The sequence below is a fragment of the Pangasianodon hypophthalmus genome, chromosome 1 (genome assembly GCF_027358585.1).
Source record: "Pangasianodon hypophthalmus isolate fPanHyp1 chromosome 1, fPanHyp1.pri, whole genome shotgun sequence".
NCBI classification, from domain to species: Eukaryota; Metazoa; Chordata; class Actinopteri; order Siluriformes; family Pangasiidae; genus Pangasianodon; species Pangasianodon hypophthalmus.
Genome location: NC_069710.1, coordinates 8,300,346 through 8,324,012, shown reverse-complemented (window position 1 = coordinate 8,324,012; position 23,667 = coordinate 8,300,346). Strand labels below are relative to the sequence as shown.

Sequence of the window (23,667 nt, the reverse complement as noted above, 5' to 3'; positions counted from 1 at the left end):
AAGTCACTTCTTTTAGAATAAAAGACTCAAGAGGGGAACAATAAATATGGCGAGATTTACCTACCAGTTAGATTTGTAGGCACACAATTATTAACTGTAGACCATTTCCTACTATGCACAGTTTGTCGGCTCCCCAATGCCTTAGCCATCAGGTAAACGGACCACCACTTACAATATATAATTTTTCTTAGCACAGCAGTGTCATAGTTGCATGTGGGGTTGGCATGTGTGTAGCAGGCACAGCAGCAGTGCAGGGATTTTATAACAGTATCACTGCTGGTTTCAGAAATCACCAACCAAGTATTCAAGTATACGTACAGAGGATCTGTGATCATAAACTGACACTAATGAAGGGCTTGAGCAGTAATGTCAAACTCTGCTGTGCTGTGGGTTGCAGTCCTACAGACATTTGTGTTTTCCCACTTCTAACAAACCAAATTTAACCCTTAGGTTCATCAGTTGAATCAGGTTGAATGTGTTAATAAGGCAGAAGTCTAATCTCTGCAGTCCTGTGGCCTTCCAGGACTGGAATCTGAGACCGGCTGAATAACACAATTGTTATTATGTGTTGGAAAATGAGTTCTAGTCTCATATAAGCACCAAGAAGTTAGTTGTGTTAAATAATGTGGCTAGAAAATGTAGAACACAATACCTGATACACCTGTACCAATGCAAATGTTCTCATATGGCTGGTATTGGAAATCCTTTTTAAAGGTCGCAAGCCTACATTATAAGTAATTTGTGCATTTGGACTGTCTTACTATGCGACATAGTTTAATTCAAACTATGAAAGTGACCTGTACTAGCAAGGACAAGAGGTTTAAATTTTTAAATAAATATGAATTTACCATTAAGTTGAAAATGCATTTGGATATGTTAAATACAGCATATAGAAACAAAAGTATTTTGCAACCAATATGTTGTAGTAGTTAGTTTTCTTTGCGGCATCTTATGAACTATACATGAGAGAAACATGGTATGAAATACTGCAGAGTTCACTGCATCTGCTTTTTAAAGCAGCTACTTGCCTTTTTGTGTGTCTATATGTTTGTTCAGCCTACTGTGATTCAGAGCCTACATTTAATTTTTGTTTATTTGCTGCTCCAGTTTGTCTTCAGTTGCAGGCTATGTCTTGCTCTACTGTTGTTGTTTTTCATGCTGTGTGTGTGCGTGTGTGTGTGGTTACTCTTTCTTTTTTTGTTCTCCATTGTTTTTTGTTTTGTTTTGTTATGTTTTGTTTGTGCAGCCCGGCTATAAAAGGTAAGAGTTTGTGCACCTTGAAAATACTAGCGGATATAATTATTAAACAGCCACTACCACTTAATGTTGCTTACTTATTCTTGTCTTTATTATGTGTAACTATTAGACTTATTTCTAAAAGTTTGACTTTTATTTTGGAATAAAACGGAAGTTAAAATAAAAGCCGTACTTTCAGTCATAATTGACGTTGACTAGGAAAAGATGGAACCTTCCGCAGTATTTGTAATTTTGTTTCTCTTGTACCTGCTGATTCCTTTTTAAATAAATAAACAAATAAATAAATAAATAAATAAACCCTTAGCAGAGCGCTCAGCACACAAAGGGTGTGTGTGTGTGTGTGTGTGTGTGTGTGTGTGTGTGTGTGTGTGTAAGTTAGGAGATGAGGCGCCTAGGGTTGCATCCAGCCCGCAAAAGCTAGTTATTGGATTATATTTATCGGAGCGTGATGGTGAGGTGATTGACAGGTTTGAGTTGCGCTGATTGACAGCTAGAAAATAAACGCTTGCCTTGTGCAGGTTGTGGTCTGGTGTAAAATGCTTTTTGTGGTCTGGTGTAAAATGCTTTTAAAAGAAGCTCCAAATCAAATACTAAATAAACAGCCTAATGATAAAATAGCTTTTGTTGAGGGGGGAAAAAAAAATCCATAAGTCAAGTTACTCCATCTGCATCCCAAGTCATTCTCTCACTCACTGACTCACTGATTCACTGACTCACTGACTCATTGACTCATTGACTCACTGACTCACAGACTCACTCACTCACTGACTCACTGATTCACAGACTCATTCACTCACTGACTCACTGATTCACTGACTCACTCACTCACTGATTCACAGACTCACTGATTCACAGACTCACTGACTCACTCACTCACTGATTCACAGACTCACTGATTCACAGACTCACTGACTCACTCACTCACTGATTCACAGACTCACAGACTCACTCGCTCACTGATTCACAGACTCACAGAATCACTGAATCACAGACTCACTCACTCACTGACTCACTGACTCACTAAATCACAGACTCACTCACTCACTGATTCACAGACTCACTGACTCACTCACTCACTGACTCACTGACTCACTCTAACCGCTTAATCCTGGTCAGGGTCGAGGTGGATCTGGAGCTGGGTCCTGAGTTGAGATCGGTGGTCTTAGACCACATAAATGCTTGGCGACAGTCGATTTAATGCCACTGTGACCAAAGACAGGACCGTTTTCTGGGAATTGTATTTTTTTTGGTTTTGTCCTGGTAAACTGTCACCGGAAATTCAACGCTGCCATGTGTTCAAACGAAACCATTTCCTGATTAATTGGACATACTGTTAAATTACTTGGAAAAAAAAGTGTAAAAGCGGGAAGATGCAAGGTATATCCTATAGCTGTATTTTTACTCCTGTACACTAGAGGCAGTGAAGCACTTGGTCGCCGGTTTATACACAATTTCTTCGTTGAAAAACCCCGGCGTTACCGCGGTGCAGCGATGCTTGAATCGGATCATTTGACTCAGCTCGACACCAAGCACCGGTTCTTTCGGCTCCCTAACGACTCAAGTGCTTTTTTTCGTTTCCATACCTGACAAAGCACTTTAGCCAGTGATTGTTCTTTGCCTAAGTATGGCTGAATCTTACTGTACCTTTTATTGAAGAAAACATTATTATTTTGCGTTGCATTATAGTTATTTAAATAAGTGATGAATCAGAAAGACACTGCAGATGTCCATTGACAGGTATAATAAGTATTCCTGCATTAATGTTATTGTGGTGCCGTGTCTGTGCTTCATTAACAAGATTAATTTTATATTTATCCCAATATCTGGTAGCCTCCCCTAATACACTGGATTAGAATATCTTCAGCAGGCAGCGGGGCAGCGGATCCTCCTGTCATGCTGCCTCATACACACGGCTGAGGCTCAGACACAAGGCTGACAGACCACGTTAATGAGCAGCTCAGACGTCTAGAGGTTTCGGTGGTAACCTTTGGTTAATGAACTATGCAATGAGTAGCAACATTGCCTATAACAATGTCACAGAAGAGAAGAAACCCAAACGACTCATTTATGCGAATCGGTTCTCAGTGCGCACCTAAAAGAGTCGACTCATTCGCGAACGACACATCACTACCACGCTAAAGGTTAAGACTCGTCGGTATCTACGTTAGGCTAATAGCCTATAAATAAAATAAGTATTCTAACGAAACAGCTGCATGGTCTGTTTGAAAACAGCCCTGTATTGTGCATGTGCAAACGCAGATGATGTCTAGTACGGATTTGTCCAGCGCCTGTGGCCGGCACACGTCGGATCACCAAGGTAAAAACATGAAAAAATAGCCTAGGCTACGTGGCTATATTATCTCTAATTAACAACAGTGTCAGTAACACTGTAAACAGTGTTTGTCCCTAATAAGCTAAAGCATCTTTGCACATGTTTTGTAGGTCTAAATGCACATTTGCGATGACATAAGGCTGTGATATGCAGGTTTAGGATGTTGTTCAAAGCTAATAGCACAACAGTGTAATCCGTGTGCCTAATTTCTTCTGTTCACAGGAATAAACATTTTGCAGACAGTGATCCCTATAACTGTAAAATAAATCCCACAAACTCCTTCATAACGGATTTATTTCATGAACAGTCTACTTGTTTTGAGTTATTGAGTTTTAAATTAAACTCATTCAATTCAAGGGACCAGTTAAATTACTGTAGACAAAGAGACAAAATCAATAATTAATATAACGTCAGTGATAATGGCAGATTGTGAGTTACACCTCTGTAACTAAATTAAAAACCCAGAATGCCCTGGCTATGCTTCACGGACCCCACTTTGAGAACTACTGCCTTATGGAATTTAAACCCATAATTTCCTAATATCATAAGATCAGTTTAAACAATTTAAAGTTAACCTAGTGAAAAAGAGGAAAATTCAGAAAGTTTTAGATTTTCCTCCCACCTCCATAAAAACATGCCATTAGGTGGGTTAGCTACACTACATTGCCCATAGATGTGAATGTATTACGATGGATAGGCATCCCATCCAGTGTGTATTCACACATGCCCAGTAGGCACCGGATCGACAACAAACCCTAACAGGATGTTAGGGAGTTAGTGAAGACAAATGAATTATACAGTACTGTGCAAAAGTCTTAGGCACGTGCAAAGAAATGCTGTAGAGCAATGTGTGCAGTTTTATAAAGAAAAGAGCTGTAACTTTTATCTTGTTTTCATCTTGCAGAACCAGCCACAGTTCTTCTGGAGACTTTGACTGTCACACTTGCTTCTTATTTTTGCAGCAAAACCCAGCAGCCTTCATTATGTATTTTTGTTTGAAAAGTGTCTCTTACATATGCTGCTTTCTTTACTGCCATACAAACATTGTTCTGTAACATTTAATTTTGCGCTGGAAAACTAACGTTTGGAAATCAAAAATGTTTTTGTACTGACTCGATAATGTAGAAGTCATAAAATACAAATCTATAACAAAGTTTGTACCAAAAAATACAGGGTCTCTAAGACTTTTGCACAGTACTGTATGTATGGATTCAGATATTGCTAGTAGGAATTTATAGTTTGTTTTTGTTTGTTTGTTCATTCGTTCATTCATTCATTTATATGTGAGGAATATGTTTGCTAGTATGTATTCAGATTTCCAGAAGAAGAAAAAATGCTCATGTTAAAGTAAATTATAAAAGTTGACATTATTATAATATATTATTATAAAAACATTATTACAGTATTATTTTATAATTAACTTAATATACATTGTTAAACAATTATTAATTAAAACTTAGTATTATACAATTATATCATCATAAAGTTATTATAGAGAGAGTTTTTTACATGGACCAGTTGACTTGTCTGTTGTTAGAATTCAGTTTTAACAAATACAAATTACAATTTGAAATGTCAAAATATAATCTTGTGAAAATTTAATCGTTACATATACATGTATCCTTGGGTAATAAAAAAGCACCAAATGAAATTATTACTTCAGATGTCAAAAAGACATCTGGAATACAATCTACAGAGGCCTTACCTAGTTGCTTCTAATGTGAATGAAGTTATTATGTTAGCATTATTAAACAAGAGTGAACGCTTTCAAGCTGGATATCAGCTTGGCTGTAACTATGCAATGATTCCACAATCCAACTATCCAACATTTGCTTATTTTTCCTTTAGCTCAAACCAAATTTGCCAGCCACAGTCTATGAATATTTCTGATTTACACTTTCTGGATCAGGGCTAGCTTGTTGGGTCACCTGTCACCTGCAAAGGAAATATGATATTCAAAGCATACGTCAAAAGCAACCTAATACTTTTTAATTGCCTGACTTGAATCTTGAGCATGCATTTCAAGGCAAAACTGAAGGGAAAATTTCCCCAAAACAAGCAGGAACTGAAGACAGCTGCAGTAAAGGCCTGGCAGAGCATCACCAGAGAAGAAACCCAGTTATTGCAGTCACTGATTGCAAAGGATTTGCAGCCAAGTAAAAGTATTAAAAATGATAATGTCATTTGTGATTGTTATTTGTCCGTCCCTGGAGGACTATTCATTAGGCCACAGCGCTCATAACGCTGCAGCCCAGGTTCAATTTCGGGGCAGGGAACCAACCCCAGCCACTGGGCTTGCACACGACAGTGCACTCCCAGTGTCGGTCCCAAGCCCGGATAAAATTGGGGAAGGTTGTGTCAGGAAGGGCACCCGGGAAATAAAACTGTGCCAAATCAATTATGCGGACAAATGATCTGCTGTGGCGACCTCTAACGGGAGCAGCCGAAAGAAGGAGAAGAAGAACAACATGATTGTTAGTTTGTCCAACTACTTTTGGTCCCTTAAAAAGGGGGACAACATATAAAATGTGCTGTAATTCCTACACCGTTCACCACCGTTCAAAATCCTTTTCAGGAATCTGTTTACGTAGGACACTTTCTGTCCTTTGCACAACAAAGCATAAGCTCTTCATTCAGTTCATTCTCAGAGTTTTGACTATTTCTCTGCCAGTCCTGGTGCTGGTGACATTTGGTAAGTGTGAGGTGACAGAACAGTTCCTTGTGATTTGGCATCTGCAATTCGCACATCCATACCGGGTGGGACACTGCAGCCCTGCAGCATCTTTTTGCCTTCTCTTCCTTTCTTTAGACGCTATATCTACTCTGTCAGGAAGCTCTGGAAGGAGCATAGAAGGAAGCTGGGGAACCATGGTCCGAAGGCTACGGCCCAACAGTAGTTGTGCTGAACTACTCATTATTAAGGGGTGTTACTCTATACACTAGCAGTGATGGATAAGGATCTTGTGCTTTTTTGAGCGCATATTTCACTGTCTAGACATGATGCTCAGCATTCCCATTACTTTGAGGATACCTTGGGCTACTGGTGACATGCTTAAAAACATACTCCTCTTCAAACTGGGAAAACCTGCTCCCTGAAAACTAAGGTCCACTAGCAAACATTAATTTAAGATGCACCACTACATCTTCAGATCATGTGAACATGAGATTCTCTGCCCTGATGTCCTTCATGAACTTTCTCTAAGATATTGTTTCACATAGCAGAGGGTATAACTAGCCTGGGGTCTTTAAGAAGAAATCCATCATGAACCATTAGTGATGCTTTCTCCAGCCATTACTGTTTCAGAACCCCATCCACAGTACAATGGTGTGGCCATCCTGCTTGGCATATGGCCATAACTTTGGAACAGGTGCTATCCACTTGGAGTTGTTTTTGGAGCTCTGAAATATAAGCAAGACTGGCAGGTAAACTGCTCATAATGTTGTCTACATAGATATTTGTAGGATTTTATTCACCCTGATTGCTATATCCCTATGATTCACTGGTGCATGTGACAGTGTATCAGCTGTAAGCAGTGTCTTACTAGGAACATGTTGAATTGAGTAGGAATATTTCAGAAGTCTCATACAGAATCTCTGAATGAGTGGTGGAAGTTCAGCCAGAGCTTGGACTCCCAACAGACTCACTAAGGGATTTGTGGTCCATCTCGAGCTTGAAGTGTTTCCCAATGAGGTAGTCTCTAAACCTTGAATATCCCCAGATCAAGCCAATGCCTTCTTTTCAACTTGGGCATAATTCTGTTGAGTCTCAGTCAATGATTTGGACACATAAGTGACTGGCCTCCATTCCACCTCTTGTTTTTGCCCCCAGCACAAATGATGACATGTCTCCAGACAGTTTCAGTTCTATATTGCAATCATATAGCGTCAGCACATTAGGGGATGTCAGCTACTTTTTAAGGTTGTCAGAGGCATTTGGTGCAGCCCCAGACCCATTAATTTTTCTTTGAAAACATTTCTCTGAACAGCTTGTCTTTCTCTGCTAGGTGAGGAATGAATTTTCCGAGCTGGGTGACCATTTCCAAGAAGCTACGCAGTTCACGTTTGTTGGACAGCTCTCTCAGTTTCAGTTACATCACTTGTCTGGGTCAGATTTGACACCATTGGCAGATATAAGATGACCCAAACTAGTCACCTCTATTCTGTTGAGTTCACACTTTCCTAGGTTAGGTGTGATGCCCGCTTTCTGGGGTCTTGCTAGCACTGAGTGCAGTCTTTCATTGTGCTCTTGCTGTGATTTTCCCAAATAAAGACATCATCAGTGTGCAACAATGTACCTGGGAGACACTTCAGAATGGCAGACAATTAAATTAATAATGTCTGAATCGTGTGATGAAGGTGGTATATTTGGCAGATTCTTCTGACAGCGGTATTTGCCAGAATCCCATATTGGAATCAAGCTTACAGAACACGTGCTCCTGCTAACATACCCACTGTCTGCTCCACTGAGGATAAAATTAATTTCTCTCTACATACTGCCTTATTCATCTTAATGAGGTCCATGCAGATCTGCACAGTGTTATTTTTCTCTGGAACTGGCACCATACCCACACACCAGTCAGTAGGCATGGCCACTCTAGTTATTACACCAAGATGTTCCATGCGCTCCAGCTCATCTTTCACTGCTCATCACTGCTCCAGCTCATCTTTCACAGGGGTATTGGGACTTGTCTGGGAGTAGAGAGGGACTATGGCATTGTGTCTGTCTTTAGTTTTATGGTGTATGGCTGTTGCACCCTATCTAATCCAGTGCAGAATAAGGCGCAAGACTCTTTCAGTGTTTGGGTGTCTATGCTGTCTAGCCTTGCCACTAATTCCAGTTTAGTTATAGCTGGCTTGCCTAGTAGCAGAGTATGCAAATTAATGACTACATATACACTTACCCTCCACTTTATTAGGAACAACTGTACACCTGCATATTCATGCAGTTCTCTAATCAGCCAATCATGTGGCAGCAGCGCAGTGCTCAAAATCATGCAGCTTTTAGAGTTGACAAAGAATGGTGATGAACTGTTTCATTTGCTAGCTGCACTCTTCTGTTAAATTTTGCCCATATATGACATTGTTCCCAAATTTTTCCCACGCAGACTGACGTGATTAGCCTCCGATGCACCATGGAGATTGCTAGCCAGTCAGAATCTTTCAAACTGTCTTATCCACTTCTCCCACTCCAGCAGTTTTAAATGGCTCCAGGGGTTGGGTAGTGAAGGTGGTGGTCAGTGACACAGGATAGGCCACAGTGCCTGTTGTACTTGCACTGCTGCTAATCCATCCCCTGCATCCATTGCTAGCTATCTGCATGTGAACCAGTCATGCTTTTTGCTTCCTCTTGATCTCACTCTTTCCACCAAAAAAAAAAAAAATCCAACAGCTGCTGAAAACATCTCAATCATGCAGCTCTGCTGACACTTCTGACATGTTGTGTTAGTTGCTGGAAAGACTGATGTCCACACAGAATGAATAAAGTTTAACGCTTTACTCATCCATTGTGTCAGTACAAGAATATACCATCATATTGATGCGCCTCGTACATATCTATGCCTAACATGGCACTGTAATCGGTTTATACCACACATATATGTTGATTATACTGTAAATGTTTGCAGTTTCGGTGCTGAGACATGACACACTTCCTTTGATGGTGAAAGAATTGCAGCTCACTGTTAATACCAATTACATTTAATTTAACATAAACTCAATTTGTGAACAAAGATTATCCTTGTTTGCTGCTATGTGTTATTGCTGCAATGTGTTTTTGCTAGAAATGGTTTACTGTCTAAGGAAAACTTTCCTTACATGGGTGCTTTTTTCTGTTCATAATTTCAAAGTTGCAGGCCAGCAAGCCAACCTATGTTGTAGCTCTTGAGAACATTGGGTGTGAAACAGGAATACGTTTTCTTGCTATACATTGTACATTATGTAAAGAGTAAAAATTTGCATACTTATACAGTTACTCTTCTGTCATATACCAGTGGATTATGGATATACCAGAATATGGCATATACCAGTGGATTCAGAATATGCTCAGAGCCCTTTTCATATGTTGCAGCTCTAAAAAGGATTAACCCCCCCCCCCCCCCCCCCCCCCCCCCTTCAATCAACCAAATGATAGCAAATAAAGAGGTCAAAAGTATCAACAGGAAGTTCTGTAAATGTATTTAAAAGTAACAAATTAAACCATTTATGCAAATATTCAGTGTACTTTCTCGGAATTTTGTTAAAGCACCACTGGCAGTCATTACAACCCTAAATGTTTGAGTATGTTACAAGCTTGGCACATGCACTGTCAGCTCTAGGGCTTTATATAAACAGAGGCGTGTCTTTTCGTGTCCCATAAACTAAATTACTACAGCTACACTTTAGTCAAGTTGTAGAAACAGCTCAAAGATGATCACTAAAAAAAGGATGCACATGATCTCAATTTTGAGCATCGTAGCATAATGTTATATTTCAGTGTGTATATATATATATATATATATATATATATATATATATATATATATATATATATATATATATATATATATATATAATTATTTTTTTCCTATAAATTTACAAAACTTTGTGAAACCAGAGTATTTTTGCAGGTCAAGTATTTTATACATTTTGGAATAAGGCTGTACCAACAAAATGAGAATGTGAGGCACTTAAATAATTTCTGAATGCATTGTAGAAATATTTTGGTTACTGTGATGTGTATGTGTTTTTGTTATTGGAATTTGCCAATCCCATACTGAGTTTTGGGGCTGATAGTCGTTCGATATTGTTGATCAAACTTGACATAAATTCCATTGTGATCCACTGTTACATGTTGTATGCTATGACTGTGTGTGATGTCTGACACAACACAGATCAAGCAACTGAACATGGTATGCAAATTGTCTTCATGCATGTTGTTATTGCCTATGGCATTTTGTATACTTGAAAACGGAAGCTTGCAGATAGAAGGCTTGGTTACAAAAGGATGACTGCATCAGGCAATTTCCAAAACCTGCCACCTTGATGGCAGTATCATACTGAAATTGGAATAAAGGCATTCTGATAGGTGCCATGATATTAAGCCACAAATTGTCACAATTTATTATGAATGGATCAGTATTTTTTAAAGCTTATTATTATTATTAGTAGTAGTAGTAGTAGTAGTAGTAGTATTTCTTACTGCTCGTGCTATACTGAGGAACCCAAGTAAAAACATTCATATATGATGCATGCATTGTGCAAAAGATGCATATATTTGTTGACTGAAATTAATCATCTTCTACCAGTTATGTATTTGTGCAGCAACTTGAAAGAATAAAACATTAAATAAAGAAATTGTGCTTTTGAAAACAAGTTACTATTTATGCAGTATTTAAAAAGTTTGGGAATGATGATCGGTTTCAATTATTTAAAGCTTGTGTTCCTCTCTTTCCCCTATAGATGTGAAAACCCTGATAGAGGAAGAATTCCAAAAACAAATACTTACGGAGAGTAATGAACTCAAGATTTCAAGAGAGTTGTACCATCCCTCAGGGAACAATACAGATCTTTGGGACAGTATATGGAAACCCGTTAATCCAGCCTTCTGCTTGGCCTGTGACACAATGTTCCCTGATAGGTTGACACTTGAAGAGCACACATGCCCTTTTGTAAACTTCATTTGCTCATGTGGTGTTAGTTTCCTTAATTATCCTGAAATGTGGGCCCATAGTACTTTCCACAGCCATAAAGGCTCTTGTGTACCAAGTCATCAAAGTGCCATCCAGAGCAGGATAACTGCTACTAAAGAACAAGAGTCAAAGTTGAAGTTGTTAGAGACAACAGCAAAGAACCTTGGTCTTGTTCAGAACACTGCTCATTTTGCATGTTTGCCTTCTCCTAAACCCAGGTACAAAAGTGGACAAACTATAAACCTGTGGAAGCATTTCAAGCCAGTTGTGAAGCTGGAGACTATTCGAAGATTTTACTCCAAAGGAAAATACATGTGTGCAATTTGCCAAGAAGTATTTTGCAAACAAGACCAGCTCATTGAGCATGTTAACAGTCACTATAAGGCCTACATTTATGGTTGCAATCATTGTGGGTTGCTTTTGATTGGAAGTGTTCCCCCAAAACCTTACCACAGGTGTGGGTCATTTCAAACAGCTTTTTCGAAAAGGTTTACTATTGGCCAAATGCAGAGAGATCCATTATTAGCTGACTCCTATCCTTGTCCACATTGCTCTATAAAATTTGGTCATCTGGGGAACCTTAGCAACCATATATACCTCAACCACACCAACCTAATCAATAGTGAGGAAACTTCAAAGACATTGTCTCAAGTAAGAAGTGTGACGGGAGTTCACAGGACTTTGGACAGCATGCCAAATGAGATGCAACAAAATAAAAAAATGAGTTGTGCCCTTTGTGGGAAAAGATATGACACGATCAAGATGCTTGGGATGCATTGGTGCAAAATTAAGGTGACTTTGCTAAAGCCTGAGGCAGTAGCAAAGATGTCTGCCAAACAAGAACAGCAAAGATGTGATCCAAATTATCTGGCAAAGAGAAGCTGCAGTGAAGTGACCCTTCGGTTTCAAGACATCTGCAACATCAAGACCTATGATTGTGCAAAGCTATTAGGAATAAAAAGTGAGCCAATAGAAGTGAATCTTAAAATGACAACTTTTCCCCACAGTCTGTCTGTAAAAACTGAGCCTGAGTTGCAGGATGATGATTATGGATTTAAAAAGAATGGAACCACCATTTTACCAAACAGTATAAAATCTGAAGAAATCTAAAGTGTTGTCTTGGTAGGATACATTAGGATGCAATAGGTAATTAAAACTTCCTTAGAATTATTCTTTTACATTGTTAGTTGTCATATTGTTTGTAATCGATTTATATTATTGCTTTGCACAAACCAATAAAAGTGATATAGTTTTCCCATCTTTTTGATTAGCCCATCGTTCATTAGTCTGGTTGCTGGGAAAGGGGAATACATTACAGGAATTCTCTTTTCTTATATAGCACACCCAAGGTCCTAGACTCAGACCCTAATGCCAGTTATGTACGTAACTCTGGTTGCATGAATACTGGATAACCTCCAGGGGCATACAAAGTCACAAAGTGAACGTGACTCAATATTTAATGTAAATACCGTAGCCACATGCTTATAGATTCCCTGGAAACTTGCCAAGTTCCTGGCAGGACGGTGATTGTTCTGAATGACAAGAAACAATGGCGGGTATCTGGTGTTCCTAGAACCACAGTTACACGCGTAACTAGTGTTCATGTGGCACACAAAGATGATTTGCTACCTTCAGAAAGGCTGTGGCAAGTTACTATGAGCCAGCAGTGAGATGCTACACTGGTTGCCACACCTTCAATGCAGATGGAGACTTTATGCTGTCTAGTAGTCCCTGGTGCACTGGATTCAGACGATTGCATGCACAACATTTGCTGAACAGTTTCCACCAGAGCAACGCCTTTGTATTAGTGGCTTTTGTATTCAGAAGCATATCTAGGACTGCCGTGTACCAGTCATCCACCTGCTGTAAACTCCAAGGGGCCAAAGAAACTGATGCAGGTAATCTGGCCAAGTGTGCCAAATCATTCTGTCCATTTGGGTCAACAGATCAGAGCAATAGTGGAAAGACAGACACAATGTCTCAGATGTCTAAGAACTGGCAGAAAAAAAATTTATGGCTAAACATTCCACCCTCATTTCCAACTACTTGATGTATTCTCCTGACAGTGGGGCTCCACACGCTTCCTGTGCCACTGTTGGAGCACACTGTCTTTAGAACTGATTGTAGTGGTGTTTGTCCTTGGCTTCCATGGAGCTTAGACACTGGTTGCATGAATGTGAATCCAGCAGCATAGTTCATTATTCACTCAGACCTGAAGCTGGGTGCAGTGGAAACCAGCGAAACCACAGGGAGTGTGCTATATGATGAGAAAGTAAAACACTCAAATGCGCTATTAGAATGAGTCACATACCCACTAGTGTTCAGTGGTGAGGGATGTGGAAGCTGAAGATTTAAATCTTAGGCTTAAATTAAAAAACAGGTATTCCATTTTTACTAGACTAAGCTGCTGCTACACAAATCTTTTAAATTACATTGTGGCAGAAGTTCTGAAGCTGCCTTTCCAGACGTTTCAAGTACAAGAGTAGAGTAGTAGTAAATTCATCTTACTTAAAAAAGAAAGTGAAGTTTATTTCACTCTGTTTAGCATAGTTATTGCCAATGTAGTATAAATGAAACACAGGTGAAACATAATGGGTGCACATGCACAGTTTATTATTATTTTGTCCATTGGACTGATGCCCCATTTAATAGAATTATTATGAAAAATAATAACAATTTCTAATATTTAATAGTAATAATTTACCCACCTACATACCCTACACCAGACACTCCTCTATCTTGCTGTACTTAATCTCTCTTACTGAGAGATTCCAACTCAGTAACGGGCACTCCTCCCCCTCCACCAACTGAGTCAAAACTGCCCCAGCCCTCTGTCTGACTCTGTTTGACAAACAAAAGGGAAAGAAAAATCAGGACAATGGAACAGTGGGCCCGCACACAAAAACGCTTTTACCTAACAAAAAGCCTGCTCGCACTGCTCCGTCCAGTCAGGTCAGTCAGCAGGCTGGTGATGTCAAAGAAATTATCCAAACAGGTTCATTGAAACTGGACAGTTGAAGCTTAGGAAAAAAATCACCTGGTCTTTTCCAGTCTTCAACTGTCCAGTTTCAGTGAGTCTGTGCCCATGATAGCATCAGATTCTTGTTCTTGGCTGACAGGAGTGGAACCTGATGTGGTCTTCTGGTGTTGTAGCCTATCCATCTCAAGGTTTGATGTGTTGTACGTTCTGAGATGCTTTTCTGCTCACCACGGTTGTCAAGAGTGCTTATTTGAGTTACTATAGACTTCCTGTCAGCTCAGACCAGTCTGGTCATTCTCGTCTGATCTCTCTCATCAACAAGGTGTTCCAGCCTACAGATACTCCTCTCCCAGGGTGGTTTTTGGCACCAACAACCATGCCATGATTAAAGTCACAGAGATCAAATTTTCCCCATTCTAATGTTTGATGCATGCACGCACACACACACACTGCTGGAGCGTGAACTTGAACTTTGAAGTTGGACAGGGGGAAAGCTGCAAGCTAGTGACGGCCTCTTTTCAGTTGGTTTGTGTTGAGTTTTTGAAAATGTGCTTAAAAAATGCAGTGGAAACAATAGATGTGAACCTGGCTGAAATTCCACCTGTGTCCTGAGTCTTCCTCCGCACCCATACACACTGGGTTCTACAATAACCTATCCTTAATAACTGAAAAATATGGGTGGGATAGTGCAAAATTAGGATGAATTTGCTGACCATCAGTTACACTCACTTGGTTGAAGGCTTGCCTCAGGGTCTTGTCACTGGACTGCTCCAAGGGGAAATCCCATAGGGGAATCCCCGTGAAGAGTGGAGTGTTGGAACCTTCCCCACCCTCTGTGTCTCCCTGAAGCAGAGATGACATTGACAGCCCTGGCACTGCCTCCCCAGCTAACGCTGTACACATTCCACACTGTGCCTCTCTACTGCAGGACCCATCCACAAACATTTCTCATACCAATGTCCGAAACCCTGGCCAATTTGTCCCAATAATTAGTGGATAGGTGAGGCAAGGACTAATGGCCACGTCTACTCTATGCTTTTGCCCCTCAGGATTTAATAATGCCTAGCACCAATGGACATTCATGAACATCCCCGTGCACACACCTCACCTTCACCAATCATGCATTTCCCAATGCCCTGCACTGAATTATGCTATAACAGACAGTGGTCTGGTTACACCCCAAGTCCACTAAGGCCTGAGGTGTACTCCCTTGTATACTCACTGACATGCAGTACATTCCTGCTTGATCAGCAGAGGCCTGCTGTCAGGGATCCAGATCAGTGTTCCCGCTTTCATGAGGGAACACTGGTCCTGGAAATGCCCGGCTTTCCCCAACATGCCAGCAAACCTGCCCTGGCTTTGCACTGGGCCTGGTGAGCTTGGAAGTTTCTACCTGTGTGAAGAGAGAGAGCTGGGGCAGGCATCAGAGGAGAAGGAGAAGTTAAGGGAGGAAAAGTGGGGTAGAAACCGGTTTCAGGGTGGTTTCGGGGTCCTGGCATCTTGGTCTTGGGGAGCTGGAAGTGAAGGGGGAAGAGAAAGAGAGAGGAGGGGGAGAGAGACAAACAGATTGAAAAAAGAGAGCCGTTTGCCACTGCAGAAGCCAGCAGGTGATCCTCCGCTAGCTGGATGTCCAGGGATACTGGTTGGTGGCACTGGACCCACTCCACTGTTCCTGCTCCTGCTCCAGCACCACCAGATTGAGAATTCCCTTGCCGTCCCAATCCTCAGCCAGCATCCACTGCTGACAGGAGTCCTTGAGCTGCTGCGTGAAGACAACCAGGCACCAACCTCCTCAAGTTCCAGGACCCGGAAACCCTGTCGATGTTCCTCCAGGGTCCAGCCTGTTGCAGCAGCATCTAGAGCACTCATCGCTTTTTGGCCTGCTCCTGAGCGATTGCACACAGAGCAGGTTGAGGAGGGCTTAATGTTGCATCTAGTGGAGGCTGACGAGGGACTTAACGAACTTGCTAAGCGGAGAAGTTTCCATGACTGGGTCTGGTACCTCCTTCAGGGTTTTGGCACCACTGTAGAACCCTGGAAGGAGGATTCGGGAGACAGTTGACAGTTTTTTTAAGAAAACATCATGCTCATATTTTCACCATGTTTTTCAGCTCACTTTCAAAAACTCAACCAAACCCCCTGGGCCCATATAATAATACAAATGGGAAAAACCCTCACAGGCATGCGAATAACTGTGAATAACTGGGGTTCAAGTCACTTATCCCAATTCTGAGCATGCACAAACTTGTGTATCATATTTTTAAAGGTTTGAAATTAAATCGTTCGACTAGTCCTTCCAATTGAGGATAGTAAACACTGGTATGAATTGACAATCCCTAAGAATTCATAAAGTTTCAGAAGTGTGTGTGACATGAAAGTAGTGCCCTGGGTATTCAGAATGGTTAGCCAGAAGCACAGCTTCTGGCAACTAAGTTCTGGTGGATAATACAACAAACACAAAGCGATGCCCTTGTGTACTCCATTCTAATGGCCCAAGGAGGTCCAAAAGCATTTCCCTGTGGCTCCTTGGCACCAGCACCTGGATGCTTTCCTCATTTATCTGAGTGTTCTGTGTCACTCAGCAGAGCATATATTTTTTCCCATTTTTCTCCCCAATTTGGTCACCTTTCAATTCTCAACCACCAGCCAGCTCTCCCCATACATGGCAGATACCAGCTGGGGAGGGTGAAGGCTAACACATGCTTCCTCCAAGAGACATGAATCCAGCCAACTGCTATTTTTCCCAACTACTGCTCGTGCTGTCACGTGGCAGCATTACAAAATCTGAGGAAAGTGCTATCTGCCCTCCTCAGCATACATGAGCTCACAGATGCCCACGATTGGTTGGTCCCACTATTGACAGGGATTGTGAGTATGCCATCCTTCTCACTCAGAGGACAAGGCCAATTTTGCCAATGACCATCAATTACTCTCACTTGAATGAAAATGTGTTTTCAGGATTCATCTTGTGACTGCTCCAAGGGGAGGAAACCATTGAGGGCATTCCCCACAGAGAGTAGGGGGTCAGCCTTCCCCACTCTTTTGAGTTCTTCAAAGAAGTCACTTCTTTAAAGCCCCTGAAACCTTGCCTAATTAGTCCCCAGAATCAGTGAATAGGTGAGGTGTGGACTAACTGCCACCTTTATTATATGCTTTTGGCCCCAAAAATTTGTCTGATATGTTATCATTTAAATACCAGCAGGTATATGGTACATCCATGCTTAATCAGGGGAAGCCTGTGGCACATTGAGGAGCTGTGAGGAAGTGCCTTATCACTTCCATAACTAGACATTGATCCTGGATGGTGCAGGTTCTCTGCAGCTCCTGAGACTTCCTGAGCACTGTTTGGTCATAGAAAGAGGTGGAGAACTGGAAGGAGAGGTGGGAGAGATTGGGACGAAATGGGTCAGCCAAAAGTCTGGGGCAGAGAAATGGGTTTAGGAGAGAGAGCTCCTCATTTCTGAGAAGTGGACATAGGAGTAGACTGAAGTTAAGGGAGAGAAAGAGAGTGTGAGAAAAGAGGGTCTGCCTACCCCGGATACACTGCCAGGTGATTGTCTGCCAGCTGGATCACCTCATTCAGTGCTACTGCATGGTAGCACTGGACACACTCAGCTGTTTCCACAGGCAGGCACATGATTAATTGCTCCAGCACCACCTGGTCAACAACTCAGCTGACATCACACCCTCCGTTGGGTAATTACCACCGGCAGGCGTCCTGGAGGGTTAACAATCTGAACCATGGATGCTGTAGTTCTGGAGTGTGACCGACCTGGTGCAGAATCACCTTTATGAGATCCCAAAATCTCCTTTGAAGCCTGATAGAACTCCACTGACACCTGGCTTTTATGGGAATCCTATGGTAGATAGTACACTGTGTTTTAATGTGAACAAAGATTAATGCTTATTGGACAATAAGCTTTTGTGTCAATTTGGGTCCTGTCCAGATGGATGGCTTCACTGGGATTCAGTGTGCGGGTGAGTTGGTTTTGCATAAAAAAAAATATCTCAGTGTTTGTGGCACAAAGGCTAATTAAACAAAAAAGCAGAAAGTTTTTGGTTGCATAAGTATTCTTGGGTCAATACTTGGTAGAACCGCTCTTGGCTGCAATTACAGCTGCAAGTCTCCTGAGATACGTCTCTAGCGGCTTTATCCATATGGATCCTGATATTTTTGCACATTCTTCTTGGCAAAATTGCTCAAGCTCTTTGAGAATGGATGGTGACCGTTGATGAATGGTGAAGTTTTGCCAAAGATTGGATTGAGGTCTGGGCTTTGACTGGGCCATTCTACTATATTCAGGTTCTGGGTTTGTACCACTCCAGTGTATCTTTGGCAGTATGTTTATGGTCAATGTCCTGTTCAAAGGTGACGTTCCGCCCCAGTATCCAGTGTCTTGCAGACTAGAACAGGCTTTCTTCTTGGTTTTCTTCAAATCCAAGAAGTTCAATATTCGTCTTCTCAGACCAGAGAATCTTTTCTCACATGTTTTCTGAGCCTTCAACGTGCTTTTGGCAAACTCATATGGTGTTTTTCTCTTCTCATCACCCTTCCATAAAGCACAGCTTTATCTGGACTGTGATTGAACAAATCTCTCCAGCTACTTAAGATCTCTTCAATTACTACCTTTGTTTTTATCTGTAAATAATTTTGCAAATATGTTGATTCTTGCCCCCATTTCAGTAATATGGGCTATTTTGTTTAGATACTACATGACATATTATCCCAACTGAGTCCATTTCGTTTCCAGGATGTAACACTACAAAACATGTATGCAGAACTTAGGGAAAAAAGCCATTTCTGACTTTGAAATATGCGATGAAATGATCAACTAAGTCAGAATTCCCAATTGCACTAGGGTGTAATTTACTTATATTCACTGAAACAAAAGTTAAACTAGTTGTGTATGCTAAGCATTACTACTACTTTATGTATTCTAGGAAATTGCTCTTAGAAAGCAATCCAATACAGCAAAATTGGCCATGTTCCCTGGGTGGGAAGGATACACTCTTCCCTGTCAATCACAGCAACTGTAGCCAATCTTGGGCATCTGTGAGCTCATGTACTATATACATTAGAGGCAAGGTAGCACTTTCCTCAGAGAGTGTAATGGTGTCCTGTGAAGGAGAAGTTCGAAAGGGTGCTGCTGGTGTGTTCAGGCCACAGCTTGACTAAATTAAAGGACAGCAGCAGTGGATGTGGATGCTAAGGCACTAATTACACACTGCAAATTGATACCCTCTGCTGATGGCCAAGATCTGGCCTGGGTGTATCACTTTCTATTCCTTATCTGACATTTATGCAAGGGTTAGGGTGCAACTTTTAAAAAACAGTTAAGTTGTTGTAATGTTTTGTTTAAAACTTTGTTTTGAAAACTTCAGAGAATAGTGTTCCTCCTTAAAGACAGCAAGTTTATGCTTCAAAATTCTACTTTTAGTAGCAAATGTCAGGCACCAACAGATATCTTGGTTCCAAGCACCCACAACCAGCAGCTGGAGAAGTGCAGTCTGAAACAATGTCTGAAGTGGGAGCAGAAGCAAGTGGGCCATAAGCAATGATTAAACAAAGATCATCTGTTGCTTCCTCTCCTAGCCATATCTTGTTTGATTCTCTTGTATAATTGTCATGTAATTCCTAGCATATCATCATATACAGTAGTGTGCAAAGGTCTTAGGCACCCTATTTTTTTAGTACAAACTTTATTAGAGATTTTTATTTTATGACTTCTACATTATCGAGTACAAAAACATTTTAGATTTCCAAACATAGTTTTCCAGCACAAAATTAAATGTTACAGAAGAATGTTTGTATGTCAGTAAAGAAAGCAGCATTATGTAAGAGACCACTTTTCAGACAAAAAAACATAATGAAGGCTATTGGGTTTTGCATGCAAAAATAAGAAACAAGTGCAACAGTCAAAGTCTCCAGAAGAACTGTGGCTGGTTCTGCAAGATGCTCAGTAAAACATACCAACTAAAAACACATATTGTACCTGCGACTACTAAGGCTCATCAACCAAATATTGACTCCGTTTCATTTATTACTGTTTACAGCTCTTTACAGTATTTTAAATGTAGAATCATTTCATTTAGTTATTTTTGAAGGCATCTTTGCTCTACAGCATTTCTTTGCATGTGACTAAGACTGTACTGTACTTGATACATTTGATACTGTACTGAGATAATTGTAATAAATGGGAGACAATGTTACATACAGTCAAAAGCATCAGTACACGATTGGCTGAGGGATCAGTATTCTCAGCCTCAGATACTCCCCCCTGGAATGGCTTCCTGTGATTTACTGTACCCTTTTCTGGTTACAAGCTTCAAAGGCTGCAATCTCAGTGGTGAGATGCACGTCTGTGTATGCACACATATTGTATGTTACACTTTGTTACACACTGAGCTTTTTTGGAGCAAGATATAGTCACTAGATTAAAAAATGTTCATGGTATGTTTTTAAAACCTTATTCAAGAGTTTTCAATTCAGTTCAATTAAATTTTTATTTGCTTTTAAAAACAGACATTGTAACAATGCAACTTCACAGAAATACAGATATAGATCTAGGTCCCCAGTCAGCAAACCAGTACATTTTGCTCACTATATTAAACAAAAAACAAATAAATAAAAATAATTAAAGCTGCAAGAAACATTTTTGGGGCGCACATTTACAGACACGCTACAGTTGTTGCCTAAGCAATCACAGGAAAGCAGAGCCATAACTTTAGGCAAAGGGATTCAAGAGTGATTTGTAGTTTTACTCATGATGTTAATATTTTGACCATGGACAGTGGTGGAATTCTCTCACTGTAGGAGGAGAGGTCTAGATGAACAAATGTGCAGCCAGGTGGCATTGCTGCTGCAGCTGCCATTGCTGCTGTGACCTGTGGTGTTGTCTGTTGCTACGTTGACCTGTGGTCATTCTTGCAATTTAAAATCATCTAAGGCGTTTATGTTTTTTCTCATTAGGCTGGACCTTTTTTCCCCACTTTGTGCAAGTATCTGCACCAAACTTGTATCTGTCTTATATTGCATTTTTTTTAATTGAAAATTGCTCAATACAAATGCTATTGATATTAAACCCTGTCAGTCATGTGTTGTCTGTATAATAGCAGCTAGAATTAGACAGTTTAGACAGGTTTTACGATGATGTGAGCCAAATTTCGTTAAGATTGGACAAAATTTGGAGGAGTAGCAAAAATGGCAGTTAGATGTAGATGGCAGTTAGATGTAGATTGGCAGTTAGAGGTCCTGAAGATACTCATCAAGTTTCGTGGTGATGCATTGCCTGTTTGTACTAGACTGCATAGAGGTTGCAGAGCAGCATCAAAACTGCAGCAATGTGTTTACAAAACATCACAAATTTAGCTACAAATGGGACTATAAGCTTATATGCACTGTGTCACCACTAAATGTAGCTAACCTAACATTATTAAGTGTTCTGCCATCTATTGGGACATGACTGCATATTATAGTTACAGTAAGCGAGCCAATAAGCTAACAAAAATAACATCTGCTAACTTAAAGTAACTGACTGGGATGAGTTTAATTATTTGTGTATATTAAAGAAACAGACATTAATTACAGAAAACAGTCAACAACATCACTAACTTTGTTTTAAAAGAAAGCAGTAGGATGGATATATCAACTCAGCAAGTTCTGTCCATTAAAAGCTGGATCATTAAAGTTTAAAATGCTGTCACAAGTCTGGAATATCTAACCCAACAATTAAACAAATAACCCAGCTAAACTATCCTATCAGTGTAACACATCACAGACTGTGTTCCTGGGAGAGAGTCTGGATCTACTGTGCCCCTGACCAGGATAAAGCAGTTACTCATATATCTCATATATAAAACTATTACCTAGAAAGGCATATGGTGATGCAGATGGCTTGTTCAATTGTACAAATGATGTGCCATCCTCAGATGTAAAAGCGTTACCTTACGTGTTATTTACGTAAGATTGGGTTTGCTCACATTGAAGCTTAAACTGACGTAATGATGGAAAAATGCTGCTGAGCTACCTCTTTTTCCACATATACAGTAGATTTCATGTGTTATAGGTCATCATCAACAATAAACAAAGCCATCAAGTTTAATTAACTAAAGGGCCAAAGTCTGGCACAATTTGTTAATTTTCCTGCTTACACACACACCATTTTTAGGTTTGATTTAGGATTATTTATAAATCAAAGTAATAAAAAACTAGCAGTTGTCAGAAATTAATAAGTTAGCTCGACTTTTAGCGTGATTTTTGCTCATGCATACTTCTGCAGAAGGGATGAGCTAGGAAACGTAGCAGAACGAGAAGGTACTCAGATATTTCAAAGTTTTTTTGTCCTAAAAGAAATGTAAGAATCAGAATCATTTTGTTACGATCGCCAGCTGGAGTGCCCATGAACTCCACTAGAGGGCACTCCACCCCGGACTCTTGCCATTGTTCTCAGGACTCCATTTCCCATGTGTTCCTTGCCCCACCTGTGTCATGTGCTACCCTTGTTTGTGTGTTACATTCGGATTGGTTCCTGGGTTAGATGTGTCTTGTTTTCATTGGTTGTTGTCCTGTATAAAAGTTGCTCACCCATGCTCCTAGTTTGCTGATTGTTTGTGTCTGTATGCTTATAGCCATTCCTAGTTTACTTGTGTTTTCACCCTTGGACTGTTCTCCTTGTTTTTGATTGTTTGCTGCCTGCCCTGACCATTGCCTGTGTTTCGGATTACTCTTTTGTCTCTGCCTTTGTTTGTACTGTTTGCTGGTGCTCGACCCTGCCTGTTTTGACCATGTTTGTAAATAAAGCCTTGCACTTGGATCCCCAACTCCGTTGTCGACCTCCCCACGTTACAGAATAATCAGCCACACCCGGATCCAGCGGCTTTTTTTGTGCATTCCAAGCCAATCATGGACCCAGTCGATCAACTACTGCACCTTCAGCAAAAGGACCTATCCATTGAGGAATATGTTCATCTGTTCTGTGAGTTGTCGTATCGAGTGCCGATTTATGATTTTAAGGACTTGTTCCGTTTTGGTCTCAATGAGCCAACAAAGTCACTATTACCTGGAGGGGAGTTTAACTGTAGTTTAAGAGACTTTACGGACTATGCTTTGTTGTCATGTGGCTTTCCTTTTACTGTGGGAGAGGCAGAGGACTTTGAAACCCCAAAGAATTTTTTTGGGGGGAGGCCAACAGTGGCAAGCTCCGGCAGCAGCGGAGCTTGACCCATCATGGCCACCAGCAGGTCCTGTGATTATGGTCGCCACACCTGTGTTTTCTGCACCTACTTGTTCTGTGATCCCCTGCCCAGAGCCTCTTTCCAAGATGGCCGCCAGTTCAGAGTCTCTTCCCAAGATGGCCGCCTGCCCAGAGCCTCTTCCCAAGATGCCTGTCACACCAGAGCCTCTAGCCATTATGGATGTCAAGCCTCAGTCT

At 40.8% G+C, this 23,667-nt stretch overlaps 1 protein-coding gene across 3 annotated transcripts; it reads left to right on the top strand.

Moving 5' to 3' along the window:
• Nucleotides 1-31: 31 nt before the first annotated feature.
• On the top strand, nt 32-20,842 carry LOC113526766 (zinc finger protein 271-like). Of its 3 annotated transcripts, none has more exons than XM_026914097.3 (2): nt 32-152; nt 11,027-20,842. In XM_026914097.3, exon 2 carries the CDS (start codon nt 11,191-11,193, stop codon nt 12,364-12,366), a length of 1,176 nt encoding a protein of 391 aa, XP_026769898.1. In that variant the 5' UTR covers nt 32-152; nt 11,027-11,190; the 3' UTR covers nt 12,367-20,842. The 3 variants fall into 3 exon arrangements, with proteins under 3 accessions (XP_026769898.1, XP_034162611.1, XP_026769897.1); XM_034306720.2 differs by lacking the exon at nt 32-152 and adding an exon at nt 2,702-2,994; XM_026914096.3 differs by lacking the exon at nt 32-152 and adding an exon at nt 3,197-3,574.
• The last annotated feature ends 2,825 nt before the right edge of the window (nt 20,843-23,667 follow it).